General features: G+C 50.3%; 1 protein-coding gene across 1 annotated transcript; it reads right to left on the bottom strand.

Moving 5' to 3' along the window:
- Nucleotides 1-6366: 6366 nt before the first annotated feature.
- LOC308058078 (heat shock factor protein 5-like) lies at nucleotides 6367-16831 on the bottom strand (the record flags this gene model as incomplete). The annotated part of the gene is made up of 5 exons (XM_080412085.1): nucleotides 6367-8706; nucleotides 8966-9063; nucleotides 12292-12666; nucleotides 15510-16028; nucleotides 16528-16831. The coding sequence occupies 5 exons, from the start codon at nucleotides 16829-16831 to the stop codon at nucleotides 8695-8697; spliced, it is 1308 nt and encodes a 435-aa protein (XP_080268211.1). The 3' UTR covers nucleotides 6367-8694.
- Between the last annotated feature and the right edge of the window lie 913 nt (nucleotides 16832-17744).

Genomic DNA, 17744 nt, shown 5'->3' with positions numbered 1-17744 from the left:
GCATCCTGCCCCCTGCCCATGCTCTGCATGGGGGGCAGAGGCCATTCATGGGATGGTGTGGGCATGGCTGGGAACCTCTCCTGCCCGGCCGTGGGATGTGGCACCATGCTCACCCAAAAGTGGAAACGGAGGAGCCACTGGGCACGGCAAGGATGATGGAGGTCCTGTCATTGCCACTGCCTCCCTCCTCTTCTCATTCCTCCTGCGCTGCCTCCTTCCCACTGCTCAGCACCCACAGCTGGTCCAGGGCCACCCCCACTCTGTTTTTTAACTTCTTCAAGTGCCTTCTATTCAGGTCCTTCTGCTTTCACAGAAGAGTGTGGAACATCAGCTTTACTTCAGCTGGCAGAGGAAATATTAAAATATCGGTGAGTAATTGCTGCAGGGCCAGTGGGGTGGAGATGCATGATGCTGATGGTTGAAGTCTGGAAGGAAGAAGAGTGCTACAGTTCTAATCACACTGTTGCTGTGAGAGAAACCAGATTTTTTTCAAGCTTGACTGCTAGGGACTTGTCTGGATGTGGGTCTTGGGAGGAAGAGGAAAGCAAACCGAGGTGAAGGAACACACTGACTCATCAGCTGTTCCCCATTTTCTTTCAAAAAAAAACTTTTTAAAAGCTAAGGTTTAAGATGATATTATTACACTAAGAAATACTGTAAAATATATTTATGAAAAAGTCTTTGTCTTTAACTAGGCACGGCTTCACTTGGGCAGTGAACTCGGGGAGCTCCAGGACAACTGTAAGGAGCAGGTGGTGTTTGTCCTGAGCCCCTGAACAAGCAAGATGTGAGCAGCGCCATCCGGACAATTGATACTGTGCGCAGCTGTGTCATGGTGGTCACTCCACCGCGCTTGGGCGTCTGGGCGATGCCCCGGCGTGTGTGAACCTTATGCAGCATGAGATAGTGTGTGCCTGCACTTAGCCTAAACTTAGAAATTGACATACATACGCTAGACATGTAAGGTATTTTTGGTTTTTGCCGAGTATAAAGGCGGGCAAGCTGCAGGCCCGGGTGAGAAGCCTCACGGATGGGTGGACACACCACGTAGAAATTTTTCCAGTTCCCGAGAGACTCGTGGCGCCGGCTGCAAGGGGGTTCCCAGCTGAAGGGTGGGCCTGGATGACGTTCAGGTGGTAATTGGTGATGTATCCTTCTCTTAGTCTCTGTCATGCTTTGCAGTAACGATTTGATGCTTCGCTCCTGTTGCTCTTCTATCATATTGTGCATCGGAACCAGTACTGTTTCCTTTTATCATACTGCATGCTATTTTCCTGTATTACACTGTAATCTAATAAATGGCCTTCATTCTTATAGTTGACTTGGAATTCATTTGTGCTTGGTATGCAGTCAATCAGCAAAACAGAGAGCTCGTGGCACGGGTGCTGTGACCAGTCAGAGGAGGGCCCGGCTCTGCTGCTCTGGCCTGTGTGGAGCTGCTGGGGCAGGAGGTGGGGGGAGACATGTGGGGGTGCACAGCAGGGGGTACCCATGGGGAGGCAGATGCAGGAGGGGCCACAGAAGACACAGGAAGAAGCCTGTGGAAGGGGACGCTGTTGGGGCCGTATTCTGGGCTGGAGGTGCTCCATGGCTCATGAGTCGAGATAAGGATGGAGCGATCACGCAGCAGGTACTATCGTGGGCAAAACAGACTCAGCTTGGGGAAATTAGTTAAATTTATTACCACTCAAATCAGAGCAGGATAATGAGAAATAAACCCAAATCTGAAACACCTTCCTGCCAGCCCTCACTTCTCTTGGGCTTAACTTTACTCCCGATTTCCCTGTCTCCTCCTGCCGGGGGAGGGAGAAGGGCAGCTGTGGTCAGTTCATCACATGTTGTTTATGCTGCTGCTTCTTTCTCAGGGGGAGGACCCCTCACACCCTTCCCCAGCTCCAGTGGGGGTCCCTTGTGGGGTCACAAGTCCTGCCAGCAAACCTGCTCCAGCATGGGCTCCCCTCTCCACGGGTATGCAGGTCTTGTCAGAAACCTGCTCCAGCGTGGACTTCCCGTGGGGTCACAGCCTCCTTCAGGCATCCTGCTCTGGCGTGGGGTCCTCCCAGGATGCAGGTGTACAGAATGTGGTGTCATGACAACATGATGATGCAACAATGTGCGCTTGTTCTATATAGCATCTTGCTGGGAGACCGGCCGTGGTGGCCACAGTTGGGTGCCTCTGGAGCAAGGGGTGCCAGCGCAGGATCAGAGCTCCAGGAGAGCTCTTGGAAGGAGCCATGGAGCACCGTCTCTCTGGTGGTGCACAAAATGTAGATGCACAGCTGAGTGCACTGAGGAAGAGGGGAGAGGTGAGCAACGAGCCGATGGGGAGGGCTCAGCCTGGGAGCCTGGAACATGCAGGCCTGCCCCAGGGGCTCAGGAAGTGCCTGGGGAGCTGACAAGGATCGAAAGCTGGGTGGAAGCAGGGAGGGTCTGTAGGCAGCCTTGCCTCTCTGCCCAGCGCGGCTTACGGCTAAGCAGGCGGGAGGGGTTGCTGCAAAAGGACACAGACATGGGTTGCGGAAGGGATGGGAGCTGTGGGGAGGGGGGCAAGGAAGCAGAGAGCAGCTTTTGACTGGGCTGCTCTTGGTGCTCCCCGTGGTTGGAGTCTTCCAAGAACCTTGCGAGCGCTGTGCAGCAGGCTTACGGAGATAGTGCCTCAGTGCCCGCGTCTCCCTCTTTCTAGCTCGGCAACAGGAGGCAGCCACTGGCAGAAGGAGCTACTAGGCTGCTGAACCTCCCACTTGGGGTCAAGATCCCCGTGTCGCCTAGCTCCAGGCCTGTCTTCTACAGGACAAGGCTGGGGGAAAAGGTAAAGCAAGTAGAAAGGGGTAGAAAAGCTCTCCTCTTTGATGGTGTCCCCACCATTCCAAGAAGTCCTTGTGGCCACCTGCTCAACAGCGAGTGCTGTAGCCCCTCCATGTGGCAGCACTGGAGAGTAGAGGGAAGCTCCTGACTCCCTGGTGTGGTGATGAAGAGGAGGACTTGTGGGTTCTCTGGACCGGTTTCTGGCACTGTGAAAGTGCGTGGCCCAGGCCCTGTCTGCAGTGTGTCCAGGTCTTTCCCCCAGCCCAGCCCAGCCTGGCCCCCGCAGTCTGGCTGTGGCGCTCTCCATGCATTCAGAAGGATGGAGCAGAGCGCTGGTCTCCAAGTGACCTTTACCTTTTCACAAGCACCGCCTGGCACCTTTTAGCTGTGGTCTCCTGCCTCCTTTACACTCTGGAAAATCTCTCCTACAGCTTCACCAGCCCTCTGGTTATTTCAATCTGGGAGATCCGTACTGCCGCCTGCTGAGCACAGAATACAAGAGCCTGCATGACCCGCACCTGCAGGCCTACCACCAGCGCCAGGACAACCTGCAGAGGCTGAAGGGAGAGGGTTACATCACCAGTGACAACAAAGTAGGTCTGGACATGGGGCTGATAAAAGCAGCCCTCCTCAAGCAGGCTTCCCAGAGCGCTTGCTGCAGCTGCCTGTTGCTGGTGGGGAGCACAGGGCTGTGGGGCTCGTTTCCCTGGGAGCAGAAGCAGCGCCAGCATCCCTCTGGCAAGTCCCACTCCGGCTCTCCTCAGGTCGCCTTGCACTGCCTGAGTGTTGAGGCAGCCGGTGCGAGGCCTGGCGCTGCGGCTAGGAGCACCGCTCAGCCATGGCGTGGTGGAAGAGTCAGGGGCCCTGCCACCGGGAAGGGGAGGGAAGGGTGAGCAGAGGAGCATCTCCCCTCCTGCTGGGTTTGGGCTGTTTTGGGGAAGGCAGTCTGCATAGCTGGCTGGCAAATTCTTGAGGGATGCCTCCCCTCATCTCTCCATAGGTGGTTTGCACTCTGAAGGAGTTCAATGATTACAGGCAGTATCTGACCACACTCAAGCTGGAGGCAGAGAAGATGTTCATGCGAGAGGAGGTAGAGCAAAGCGGAGTGTTTGTGGATGCCGCTCAGCGGCACGGCGCCGAGGGCTGGGGCTTTACTTGTGGCACCTTGGGGAGGCGGTCAGTGCAGGAGAGGTGAGGGCTGTGCTGCCGGGCTGGGCTCTGCAGCGGGCTGAGCTAGTGCAGGGCGCAGGCAGGAAAGTCACATGCAGGCATGCAGAGCCCCAAGGGCCTCTTCTGCCCTCCTTGCGTGGCTGGAGCAGAGCGCTGCCCTGGGCCTGTGGGATGCCTTAGCACACGCGGGCAGGAGTGCTCATCCAGGCAACAGCAAGCCACAACTTGGTGTCACCTTTCAGAAAAAGCTTTGGGAAGACCTGGCCAAATTAGAGGGTACCTCCAAACTGCCAGGACGGACTGATGTTTCTTGCCTGCGAGAGTGGTTGCTGCAGGAGCAAAGGAGGAGTTTGCCAGCTGCAAAGAAAAGGCAGAGGTAAGAAAAGGCCAAGTAACGCTTGCTCTTGAAGGGAGCCCATGATCCCCGATCAAAGTCCTGGAGCCTCACGTTCCAGTAAACACACGAAGCCCAGAGGTGGAAGGAGCCTGTGCTGGCTGCGAACCCATCGGCGGGGTCTGTGTTTGGAGCCTTGGACAGGCAGCTGTAAGCTGCTGCAGGGACTGCTGGAGCAGCACAACACGTAGCAGGATGACAGGAGTGGCTGAGCAGAAAATGGCCTGTGCAAGACGGACAGAGCGGCTCCTTCTCAGATGCCTGCCTTTCTCTTGACAGGCATCTCACCGTGATCGAGAAGAGGATTGAAGGACTGGAGGCTCTTGAGAAAGAGCGACGCCGCCTCCAGCAGCTTGAGGGCCAAGAACAGCAGCAGCAGGGAAAGAGGAGACAACCAGGCAGCCAGAGCAGCTCCAAAAAGCCTGCCAGCAAAGGGAGGCCAGTGAGTAGGAGCCGGGTGGATGCTGGGGGCTGCCTCTGCTGTGCAGCAGTGCGTTGGTAGCCGGGCCTTGGGAGAAGGTGCTGCCATGCACACAGGTGCTTGGGGCTTGCGAGAAGTGCTTGGCTGCTGAGGAGGTGGCAACTGGCTGGTGTGCCATGTGTCCTCACCTGAGGGTGGCTGTCAGATCCTGGGTCTGCTCTGCCAGCCCACTGGGTTGTAACCCATTCCTTGCCTCGCCGGGGACTACTTCGTCTCCCCCCTTCTATTATTTCTTTTCCCCTGTGCGTCTTGGACATGAGGCACTAGCCCTTTGTGATGCAAAAGTGTGCCTGGGCACCCTGAGTGGTCCCGTCTGTGCACAGACTCACATTTAGCATGAACCTGTGAGGTGCACTCAATGGGCTTAGCGTCCATGGTGCTGGTTTCACGTGCGGGTGAAAACTCTGGTTTTCATCCAAAGACTTCTGCATCCAAAGGTGCAGCACCCCTGAACCTGACAGTGCCGGTGATGGGACATTTGTGAGTTGGTTTTCTCTTCAAGGAGGTCTTTGATCAGCTTAGTGGAGAGCCTGCTGTTGCCCGGTTCTCCTTAGCAGGGTGCCCATTAAAAGCTGCCTGGCTCCATGCCCTGCAAGAGCCTCTCTAGAAGCGTTTCTGCATAGTGTGGGGTGGTATCTGTGCCAGGGTGAAGGCTTCGGCTCCTTCTGCCATGACAGTCAAGCTGTCAAGCTGCAAAAGAGCATTTGATGGGAGAGGACAACTTTGGGCTGCTGCCAGGCTCTGTTCTCGACTCGTGACTTCTTCCCCACTTTGCATGAGGCTGGCAGCCTGCGGTGGACTTTCAGAGCGCCTCCTGTCCCAAGAACACTTCCTTGGGCTGGCAGCTTACAGCCAGGTCATGCAAGGAAAAGGATCGTTTCCTTCTGTGCTCTCAAAACCTGCGTGTGCCAGGTGGCGTACAGAGAAACCAGATTTTTTCAAGCTTGACTGCTAGGGACTTGTCTGGACGTGGGTCTTGGGAGGAAGAGGAAAGCAAATCGAGGTGAAGGAACACACTGACTCATCAGCTGTTCCCCATTTTAGCATTCCAAGCCTGCCGGACAAAAAGCATCTAAGAGCACACCGCCTAGGCTGCTGAACTATGGTGGCAGAAGACCAGGAGCTTCAAGAGATGGCTGAGACCATGGTCCAGGAAGTGCTGAAGCGGGTGAAGTGAAGCTGTGCAGGAATTGTTCCTGAATGTTTAACAGAGTTACATGGGACTTTCAGGGACTGCTAGTACTACACAAATCTGGCTTGAGCGCTTGGGAAATCGGAATTAGTTCAGACTTGATTTCTTTTTGAAATAACATGGCTGATTATCATTCCTTATTACAAATAAAAGCAGTCCTAAGTAGTTTGCTTTTAAGGTCAGAAAGTTTTTCTTCTTTTTTCTTGCACGTTCATTTCCTCCATTTCCTGTTACCTCTTGCTTCAGTTCCACAAGGAAATACTGACAGCTTAATAACCATGGTAATATAGCAATAATCAAACAGCAGGGCTGCTATTATAAAAAAAAAAAAAAAACAAAACAAAACAAAATGAGGTGAGGGCAGGAAAAAAAAAATAATCCCTGAAATCCAACATGTAGCCTCAGTTCACATCTATGATAAAGCAGCGGGGAAGTATTGAGCTAATGGTTGTGAGCTGCCAGCACTGCTGTTGCAGAAGATAGCAGGAGGCCTCTCAAAAGACTCATTCCTACCCAAGGATACTGATTCATCACACTAATCCAAACCCCACTTAAGAGATCCCAAATGAAAAATGGGCAAGAAGTTGTACCCGAGCTCCCTGTTTTGTAACCAACTGTGATGAGAGTGTAATACAAACCTCTGAAACCCCGATTTCAGAAACCTGGTGAGATACACCATCATCAGCCACCATGTCTGGGTATAACCACCTATGTCCCCTTGCCATTCCACGCAGTAATTCTCTGTAGCTTTTTCTGGAGAGCAAACTGCAGCCAACCAACCAGTTAGTTACCGGCCTGGTCTGCCCGTGTTCCAGTCAGGGTCACCTAACACTTTCAGCAGCTCAGGTGCGTACTGTACAAGCCCAGCAGCTGGCCTCCAAGACCCAGAAGCTCCACCTGTCTTAATCTCTCCTAAACTTAAAAAGTGATGCTCTCTGCAAGACCCAGTAAGGAACAGCACAAGGTTTAAGCTTCCTTGTCCAAGAGTGCCAGCTTTTCTTTCTGAGACCACAAAGCACCATCTGGATCCAACAGAAACGGGGCTGGTAACCAGCTTGCTGACTACTAGCGCGCTGATAGGGTTCACTGTCTTCGGGACTGGTCCAGCAGTTTCGTATAGGCTTTGCCACTCCTACCTAGCAGCACACAGCGGGACCAAACAGCCTAAAACACCCCGCAAACCACGCTTCAACAGCATTGCACTGAATTCCTGCAACTGGTGGAAGGTATTGAGTGGAACGATAGGAAATATACCATGCAATAGTTCTATTTTTTGTGAAGAACAATAAAAATGCTTAGTCAGCCAGAGCTGATGAATTTTACCGCTTTTGAGGATTTGTGCAAGTGGTTACTGATGGATGATCGACACACCAGCAGGGCAGGATGCTCAATACTGCAGCTTGCCCCATCCCCCAGCAGAAGTTTGGGGAAGTATATGCCCCAGAACACACAAAAGGCAAACTGATTATTCCCCACAGCTCAGCAAGAACCGCAGGCAAACTGCTGTCTTCTGTACCACCTGCACAGCCTGTCACCACGTTCCAGGAGAAATGACTTATGCTATGCGAAGACTCAGAAATCTCTAGAAGTCCCGTTGATCCACGCGGTACGATAGCTGTGTTACCCTGCTCAGAGACAGCCGGTTACTGACCTGGTGGAACTGATACAGGGCACTGCTCGCCTTTGGCCTTCTCATGCAGAGGATCGCCTTCCCGCAGTCTCTGCCCAGATGCTCGGCAGCTTTTTGCTGGGGGTTTCCAGGAAACAAAGCAACCACTAGCAAGTGGCCTAAAGCTCTTCTGACTCCACACACTGCCCACGGACTTGCTTCTCCAAACAACTGATTTTTACTAGACCCTTTGGACACTGTATATTATCCTTCAATCTAGCCACAACACCACCTTTGACAACTCCTTTGGAATGGTTTACTATCCCATTGATCTCGGCCTTCCGAGATAAGCTATTTCATTGTGACTTCCCATCGCTCAGACGGATCCTCACGTCCTGGATGAAAAAAGCAGCTCACGATCAAAGTGAGAGGACAAAGATGCACTGTGCGAAAAATAAATACTACAATATCGACGGCATGACTGGCTGTTGGCTATTTATAGCCTTACACTAACGTGTTACCCTGGCCATAACCTGCCCATCTTGGATAAGCTTATTTTTTTCAAAAAAACCTCATGAATAGAAGACAAAGGTTGAAATTTGCAAGACAGGAAACTGGATGATCAAGCTTGGGTAGGTCAACCCTTTTTCAACACACATAAGCATAACTTGCTACGCTTGTCCTCTGGGAGGGGGGAAAAAAGTATATGCGTTATGCTGTAATAGAAAAGGAAGCCCTTGCATTCTTCCTTCAGATCTTCCGATACCTGATAAGCCAGGCCCTCCAAATAAGGTGCAGTTTCCACTAGAATTACATAACGCATTTACAGGAAGTACTGGAGTTATCTTTAATAAGAGATCTCTGAGGTGGGGCTCATTCCAAAAAGTCACCTTAGTTTTTCTCGTTCAACAAATGAAACTCAGGACTGCAGGAAGCTGTCCGGGACAAAGAAGTGGAGCTGCTTCTCACTATTTTCATAATATTAAAGAATCTCTTTTTGTCCAGGCAAGAACATTCTTCCAAGACAAATGCAGGCTCATTAACTAAAAGTGATTCTGGTGAAGTCAAGCAAAAAAACACTCCACTGATGAGGACACCCGCTATGCTGCTACCCTGAAACCTAACCTGAATTACAAAACTACCCGTTTAACATTCAGTGGTTCTTTGAAATAGGTATTTGTAAACCACATCACTTTCACTTTATCAAGCAGATCAATTTTCAAATTTTTATCCTGAATTTCACAAGTGTATAAACCTGCAGTTCATTCATACAGTCTCCTTCGCTTTCACCTCCTTTCAGTAGGCTACGCTCACCTGGACAAAGCTGTCGTGGGTGCACGCTGAAGCAGTAGGACCAGCACAGCCAGCCAGAGGATCTGTGTGGGCTGCTGCTGAACAGCTCTGTGGTGTGGCTGCAAGAATTCAAAACACAGCTATCAGACTGCCGGAACCTGTGTCTGGTGTGCAGAGTTCTATAGCTTACTTTGATTAAACATTTCAATAATCACACAGTAAGTGAAATTCCAGAAATTTATTGTTACCTTCCAAGTGATTTTAAGACCAATTTCTTAATCTTAAAAATACTTATTTTAAGATATGTATAGATATATTAAAAATATATATTGTAAAATTGATAAAACACACACATACATGCAGAAACTTCATAATCAGTCTTTTGTGTCTTAATATCACCTCTCTGATTTGGCTGCTTGAGTTTCTTGTCACAATACACCACAAAAAGTGTATTCACATAGCTGAGCCTAGGTGTTCATACACACTTGTGACCATGTGAATTTTAAGACTTACAAAGAAAATGAATTATCTTAACCAAGAGTGTATCATTCCGAAGAATATCATGACTACTCCTGAACTACCACTCACCAGAAAGGTTTTCATATGTAAATGAACCCTACAGGCACAGATGTATGCAAAAGGTGTGATTGGACTTGTGCTGTCAGGTGGCACCAATAACTAATAATGTCTCACATGGTCTCCATGACTGATTTTTCATTATTAGACACTCTCAGATAATGAAGCTTCAACGCATTTCTTTGACCCGATTCTACTACTGTCAAAGGTTTTGCAGATAGCCGAAAGTAAACAGAACTAAATCCTTACAATAATTCTGGTCTAAGGCTAGTGGGGAAAAAAAGACTTAGACGAGCATATTTTATTTTACTGACTTTTCAATAAGAATCATAATGAAAAACCAGGGAAAACTTTTTGTCACGGAAGTTAACAAGTTTGAATACACATAAAAAGAAATCTTTTCAGAAAGTTCTACTTTGATTTCATTTAATGGGACTTCAAAAGTGAAATGAAAAGAGTCAAGAATAAGATTGAACATACATTCTTCAGTTCTCTCACTTATTAAATATGTATCTTAAGGTTAACTATCACTTTCCAAACAAACTAATCTTGCTGCTATGCTCTCATGATGAAGGAAACCAGACTTTTTCATGTGGACATATGAAGAAACACGCTTTCAGCATGCTGTATCTTATAATATACAGAAGAAAGGATAACGGAGAGATTAAGAGATACACAGGCACAGAAGTAAAACCACTGAGACAGTCCTAAGTGACAGTGAAAATTAAAAGATTTATCATACTCCAGTGAAATGTCACTTACACTCTCAGAAACACTAATTAATTCACTGGAGTTTTCAAATGCCTCAGATTCCCTAAGTTTCTGTATTTTAGTTTTGATTACACCTTGCAAAATTTGGTATGTTTTCACCGCATTCTCACACCCACCTCCCACCCCAGAAGATTCAACCTGAGCAACATAGCCAAGTTATCCTTTAAACTTAAAGCAACGAGCGTCATCCAGTGAGAGAGATCTACATATTCATGTCTAAATCTGCGCTGGTCTCCCTCAGCTCCCCTACAGGCAGTACTTCAAAACAGGCACTTCCAGGACACCAGTAATCTTACCCCAAGACAAACTCTAAACCGAGCAATGTGAATCGCACCCGAGACGCCCCTTTCCTTCCCTTGACTACGGAAGAGGGCTGGGGCCTTAGCTGAGATAGAGACAACTACCACTCATCATGATGAGTTTCAGCCTATGCTCTGTAACCAACAGAAACACAAAGCGGGGACCACCTCCCACCTTAATGAAGCAAGTATTCTGGATGAGGCTTGGAGCAACCTGGTCTAATAGGAGGTGTCCCTGCCCACAGCAGGGGGGTGGGAACTTGCTGATCTTTAAGGTCCCTTCCAACCCAAACCATTCTGTGATTCTCAGGACACCTGCTCCTGGGAGAAGACTTAATAGTTAGCAGCTGGTAAGGCAGGCTCCACACTTTGGCCACCACAGTAATCTTTGCATAAGGGGCACAAGGCAAGGAGCACGTGGCAGAAACTGCCTGTCTCTTAAACATTTACATGTGTCTACAAGAAATGCCCAGCTCCTCAGAACACTTCCTTGACAAAAATGACGTTATGGAAACTAGTGATTATTGTCTGAAATGTTCTCAGCAGAGGTCTCAGAAGAGATGCACAAAAGATGTAATGATTTCACTGTGTAGGATTTCTAAACAGGGATAGATAGCTGTCTTTGTGAAGGTGTGGCTGCCAAAGGAGGAGCAGGCAGAAGGAAAGAATAATAACTGAGCTTTAGTTTGTTCAAGGAAAGGGTCACTGTTCTGAATTTCAGAAGTTTTAGGGAAACTGAACAAAAACACCACAAAACAACAACAAATAGACCACCACTCCCCAGAAAAAAACCCATCATGTGATTTTTCCAATTCAAGGTAAGGGCAAGGAAAAGAACAGTAATTTGCTTCAACTCCTCTTCTGAAGAATAAAAGCACTTCAGTGAGACTGATTTATTTTGTAATCAAGTGATTAAGTGAGACTGACAATTGTGGCAGAAATAATTTCAAAAAAAGAAAGAAGCCAAGACTTTTGTACTTTCTAGTCTTCAGTGCATAAAAAAATACAACATAAAGAAGCTAAGCAAGAAAAAAAATTTGGATACAAAAATAGTACGAGCAGAATGAAATATTCTACACCAGGAGTCCTCAAACTACGACCCGTGGGCCAGATATGGCCCCCCAGGGTCCTCAATCCGCCCCCCCGTATTTACAGAACCACCACATCACCACCACCCTGCCGGGGGTTGGAGGGGGAAACCAAGCAGCCACAGATGACTTCCTGCCACCTAATCCACGCGCCGGCCCCTGTTTAGAAAGTTTGAGGACCCCTGTTCTACACAATACGTTTGACTGATCTTTAAGGTTTAAAACCTTGACCTGGAAAAACATGAGACCACGGCCTAGGATACTACTTCTTAACAAGGTCTCAGTGCTTTAATATCATTGTCCAAGTTTTGCTTAATTGAAAAAACAAAAATGAAAGTTAGCCTCACACCGACATTATGGACAGATGTTTTTCTCCTCACCCTTTCACCTCAACAGAAAGGCTATCCAGAAAATCACAAGGGGACAAACAAAATCTGGAGGAAGGACACAAACAGCAAACAGAAACTCCTTTTGCTTTAAAGGTCCATCTTCCTTTTAGACTGGACACTTTCCAATTCTCACTTGAGATACACACATGGCAGAGTATTATAGAAAAATAGTCTCACTTTAAAATCTATTTTTGAAAAGCAAATACAGAATTTTTTTTCCATACCTGTTGGATAGCAGGCTTGTGAGTATGGCACTGAAGATGCAGAGCTGCTACAATTTGCAATGGATGCGGCAACGCTTTGAGTCCCTTGCTGAAGTGGCGGAAGAGAAGCCACAGGCTGGAGTGTGTACGTGGCTCCCATTGGAAGCGTCTGGAGTACCGGAAAGGCAGCCCCTTTATCTGGAAAAGCTGGGGAAGCCCCTTGCCCTGGCAGCAACCCAAGTGGTCCCTGCTGGATCCAAGTGGAAGGGACTGCAGTCGGATCTAATCTTTGTGCTGGTGAAGTGCTGGGGGCTCGGCACGAGGTTGCCGTGTAGGAGTACGGAGGGAAAACACCTTGACCGTAAAGTTGATGAAACTGCCCTACAGTCAGCAGTCCTGCAGTGGGTACAAATTAAAGTGAAACAAGTGTTAAGGAAAGGAGTTTTCACAGGCAAAGAAAGGCAATATGAGGAGCCAAGGCTCTGCAACATTATTTGGGAAGACTACCTTTGCTCCAGCATACTTAACCCAGAAAGGAGACTGTACTCTTAGACCCGAGCATGCAGTAACTGCTGTGTGGCACACGAGTGAAGCGCCAACACAGGTGTCTGCGTAGCATTCAATCTCCTTAAACTGGCAGTAATGAGTTACCCATATTTAGAAATGTGCCATACATCGGAAAGTGTAGTAACTTACTAAACCAAACAAAAGCAATTTTGAAAGTACTGTGTGTTAAATCAGACAATACATTTTAAGAAAGGGACATCATAAAGCAAGATTTTACCAAACTCCACTACTGACAGCTCACAAACAGCTAAGGGAAGGGCAATGTCAAAATCCTCCAAAGGACTTTGCAAGTAGTTTATGACAAGTCATTTATTTGGTCAAGAAAAAAAAATTCAAAGCCCATTTTTTCTCAGTCAGCTCAACTAGTTCGGTGCAGACTAAAATATCCCAGACTTTGCCATTTTGTTATTTCCTAGATAGTCCTTTTATTCTTCTCTATTATTTTACAGTTTCATCTCTCAGACAGTTACTGTTTCATGAAATGGTATTTGCTTTTATACCATGACAGCTCGATTTCTGTTTTGGTGGCTTTCTTGAAACACTGACAGTAACACCCCGAACGCCTGTGCTCATTGATTTCTCTAAGAACTACTGCATTTGTGACTCCCCTGCAGGATTGCATTTAGCCAGGAGAATTACAAGTTTCAGGATGGTTCACATCAATAGGGTTGATCTAGAAGCCAGGCTTTCTCAGACCTGTAGTTTCCAATTCTCACTCAAAAGGACTTTTTTTAAAAAATAGCCTCACATTTACCTCTGGCACTCCTCTGATGGAAGCTAATTCAAGAAATCAGTAACATACAGTCATTATTCTGCAAGTTCACATTTAACCATTAAGAATCACTAAATAAATACCAGCTGACCCTGAAGATTTGCTAAGACTTAATGCATAAGACTGTTTATTTCCTGTTCAGTACTTTCACCATTTATAAACAGAGAGAAGGAACAGGGGTATGAAAATCCTTTTGTTTATATTTCACCTTTGGATAGGGACATGAAGATTATCTAGTTCTAACACATACACAAGACACCACAGGATGCCAAGTTACCCACCTCCCGTTGCTGTACAGGAATTGTTCCTGAATGTTTAACACAGCGTTACATGCTGCAAGACATTGGGAACAGACTGACGCTTTGCAAACAAAGGTATCTCTTATCTATCAAATTACCTCACATTTACAGCAAAGACGTGTCCCTAAATAGTCAGTACAGAGCGCAACAGCGCATTGTCAGCCTGTCAGAACTTGACTGCATAGAAACCCCAATGTTTTCCTTGTTCTGTCTTTCTAGAAAATGAAACTCCTAGAGCAAAAACTCTGAAACTGCAGCCATCAAAACAGGACAAAAAATGAACAAGTCGTCTCTTTCTAATAATTTCCTTTACCAGTGGTCTGCCTTACATCAGACAAACCACCTGTCATTGAAGTCTGCAATGACTCATCTTAGCGTTAACAACGTTCACATCAAATCATTAATTTAAATGCTTCCTAGCCTCCCTACTGAAATAAGTTCCATCCCTTCTCCGATGCTTCATTTTGTTTTCTTGGTATTGCACGTGCAGTTCCACACACATCACGGAAAACACCACTTGAATTAGATGACAGTTCCTACCCTGACACAGTAACCAAGAGTACGGTGATACCCTACTCTGCTCTAAATGCCAGCCGGTGCTGCAGAGAGCAGTACCGTCAACTGCTTCTCCCCTTCTCCTGGTCGCACAGTCCTGTCGCTCCTCCTACACCGCGCCTTACAGCTCTGCACCCATGGGGTGCATCACCCGGGTCCAAGAGCCAGCCACAAAAAGGCTGTTAAAGTCTTCTCCGATCACTGCGCTGAACCAACACGTTGCTGTATCAGCTGCAAGGAAGATGACAGTTAACACGCCACCAAGGGAATGGGAAGCAGGAGTGCTCTTCTGGCAGCAGCCCACAGTTAGAGCAGCCCAAGAGCACTGCAGAGCAAGATATTCACACCTTCCTTACACAGCGCCAGCTACAAAGCTTTCGGGCCGACACAAAACGTGTGGAATAATCCTGAGGGCTCAGACTTGTCTTGGGAAAACTCAGATCCTCCCAAAGAGCGTTAGAAAGAAAGAAAACACGTTCTAGGGCTTTTCAGCAGTATTATTTTCTAATTAGCTCTCACCTACTCGTGCAATCCGTTTTAAAAACTGCATAGCTTGTGAATTCTTTTTCAGGAGACAACTGACAAAAATCTTACTACCAGGTCTTGCTTCCTTTGCACAAAACTAACAGGATGCTCTAGTGATCACTTCACATGACTCACTGTTTCGCACACATTTAATGACAGCTTATTAAGCACCCCTACTGATGGGCATCCTTACCGACGGGCAAGAAGCAGTAACGTTCATCTGGTAGAGCTGTGCCAGCTCCACAGAGATCAGGCAAGGGTGTTCTCAGTGTAGCACGCAATGGAGACTGTACTATAGTCTACAGGCAGCCTGAAATACATGTGAACCATGCTACTCATGCTTACTGGCAGCAGATCTACCTGCATAAACAACAACAGCTTCCCTATACCAGGTGAACTGAGATGCCACCGGCAAGGACAGGTAACCCTTCTCCCTCAGGAGAGTGCTGATTTTCAAAACCCATGCCACCCAGCGCTTCTCAAAAACCCACCAAGGCCCCACACGGCCCACTCCGACTCACCAGGCCTGTTGGCATTGCTGAGCGTCGAGGGCGGAAGCAGCAGTTGCCTGGCCAGTGGCATGCCAAGCAAGCGCTGGAAGCGGTTAGGTGGGCGGCTGGTCACATCCAGGCCCGCTGCCATCTTCGCCTTGTTGCCTTTCGTCAGGCGCTTCAGGTGGACGAGGAGTTTGTGGCGGTCACGGCAAAAGTGGGGGCTGCGGAAGTGATGCAGGGACCCGGTGCAGTTGCCACCGTTGCCTTGCCCACCCTCTGGGCCCGGCCCCCACCACACTGCTCCCCAGCAACATCCCCACCTTGCAGAAGCCGTAGAGATTGAGCTGTCGGATGAAGCTGCTGAAGTTCTTGGTCTTGAAGAAACCGGCGGCTGCCGCTGCCCCACGGCCACCCAGCTGCGCGGCGACGGCCAGCCCGGTGCCCAGCAGCTCGCACCCAAAGAGCGGCTGGTTGATGAGCAGCCCCTGGCCGGAGGCATCCCAGCGAACGGAGCGGCAGCGCGGGCTGTTGACCAGCCGCCACAGTCTGGCGGGGAAGGTGTCGGCACTGACGGGGACGGGCTGCTGCGACGCCCGCCGCGCGCGGCCCCCGGCCCTCAGCCCCGCCGCGGCCCTGGTCCGCGCAGCGCCCCGGTCCCTCGGCATGGCACGGCCGCAGCCCCGCCCCCCCTCAGCCCCGCCGCCCCCCTCAGCCCCGCCGCCCCCCTCAGCTCGCCGCCCCCCTCAGCCCCGCCGCCCCCCTCAGCCCCGCCGCCCCCCTCAGCCCCGCCGCCCCCCTCAGCCCCGCCGCCCCCCTCAGCTCGCCGCCCCCCTCAGCTCGCCGGCGCCCTCAGCCCCGCCGCCCCCCTCAGCTCGCCGGGTGCCCTCAGCCCCGCCGCCCCCCTCAGCTCGCCGGGTGCCCTCAGCCCCGCCGCCCCCCTCACTCCCCCCGTCCATTCAGCTCCCCAAGTCCCCTCAGCCGGGCCATGTCCCTCAACCCCCACCATGTCCCTCAGCCATCCCCTCCGCCCCGCCGGTCCCCTCACCCCGCCGGCCCCTCAGCTCCACTGCCACCAGCATCTCCCGTAGCTTCCGTGAGCGACCGGGCGGCTGAGGCCCGGGGCCGAAAGTTGCCGCTCGGGGCGGCCCCGCCGCCAGCCCGCAGCCGTCCCGGCGGCAGCCTGGAGGTCCTTGAACCACGGCGCGGGTGGGCGCCGGGCCGTGGAAGGCGGCTGCAGGCGGGGCAGAGCAGGGAGCACGCGTCCCGCAGCCCCGCGCCCCGCCATGGCTGCCCGCCGCCCCAGGACCGCGCGCGGGAAAAGGGCGGGACCGCAGGACCACGTGACACATCAATCCCAGGGAGGGGCGATCTCGGGAAGGGCGGGGCAGGGGCGGGTTCTGCTGAGCAGCCGGACCTGCCCGGGCTGCCGCGGCTGCCGCGGGGTGCGGGCGGCGGGGACGGACGGGACGGGGGGGACAGAGGGGGACGCGGGCAGCGGGGGGCTGGGGAGCTGCTCCGTGTGCCGGGGGTGCACCGGGCTGGTGCTTACCCCGCCGGGAGGAATGCTGCTGGCAGAGCAGGTGTTGCAAAGTGTCGGCTTAAAAACCACTGGCAGTTCACAAAAGGAAAAGCAAATTTATCAGGAGCGCAGAGGAACGCGGAACAAATCGGGAATTGTGTCACATTTGCCCTAAAACCCCCCAGACCCGTGCAGTTCTGATCCCCACACCAGAACAGATCAGGTGGGGTTAAAATGGGGCAGCGAAAATCAGCAGCGAGGATAAGAACTAGCTTCAGCGGAAGGAAATGCTGAAGAAGGAATCTTCAGAGGGGCGGTTATTGTATAAAAAGATAGGTAGTGAAGTTGTAGTTAGTGTAAAGGAGGCAAGCACAGCTAATGGAGGTTTTCAAATAGGAGAAATCAAATCAGGTACTTAATCACAGGGAAACCGGGGAACTAATTGCCACAGGATGTTTTGGGTACCACAATGTTACTTGGCTAAGGGAGGGTGTGGGGGTGTGCGTGTATGTGAAGAAAAAAGAGAGGAAAGAATAAAAAGAACAAGATTAGCTATATTCACAAAGACCAGAACTCTTAAGCGGCACCTTTGTCACTGCGAGTGCTTGCACTGTGCGCTGGCACAGCTCTGAGGCGGTGCCTGAGCTGCACTGGTGCAGATCTGCCCTCTCCCCAGCCTTGTGCTGTCAGCTGTGGCTGCAGGCAGACTGCAGGAACCAGCAGAACCATCCTTACCGCTGCAG

The sequence above is a fragment of the Falco punctatus genome, assembly GCF_963210335.1.
Source record: "Falco punctatus genome assembly, contig: scaffold_23, whole genome shotgun sequence".
Classification (NCBI taxonomy): Eukaryota; Metazoa; Chordata; class Aves; order Falconiformes; family Falconidae; genus Falco; species Falco punctatus.
This window is presented reverse-complemented; position numbering and strand designations above follow the sequence as displayed.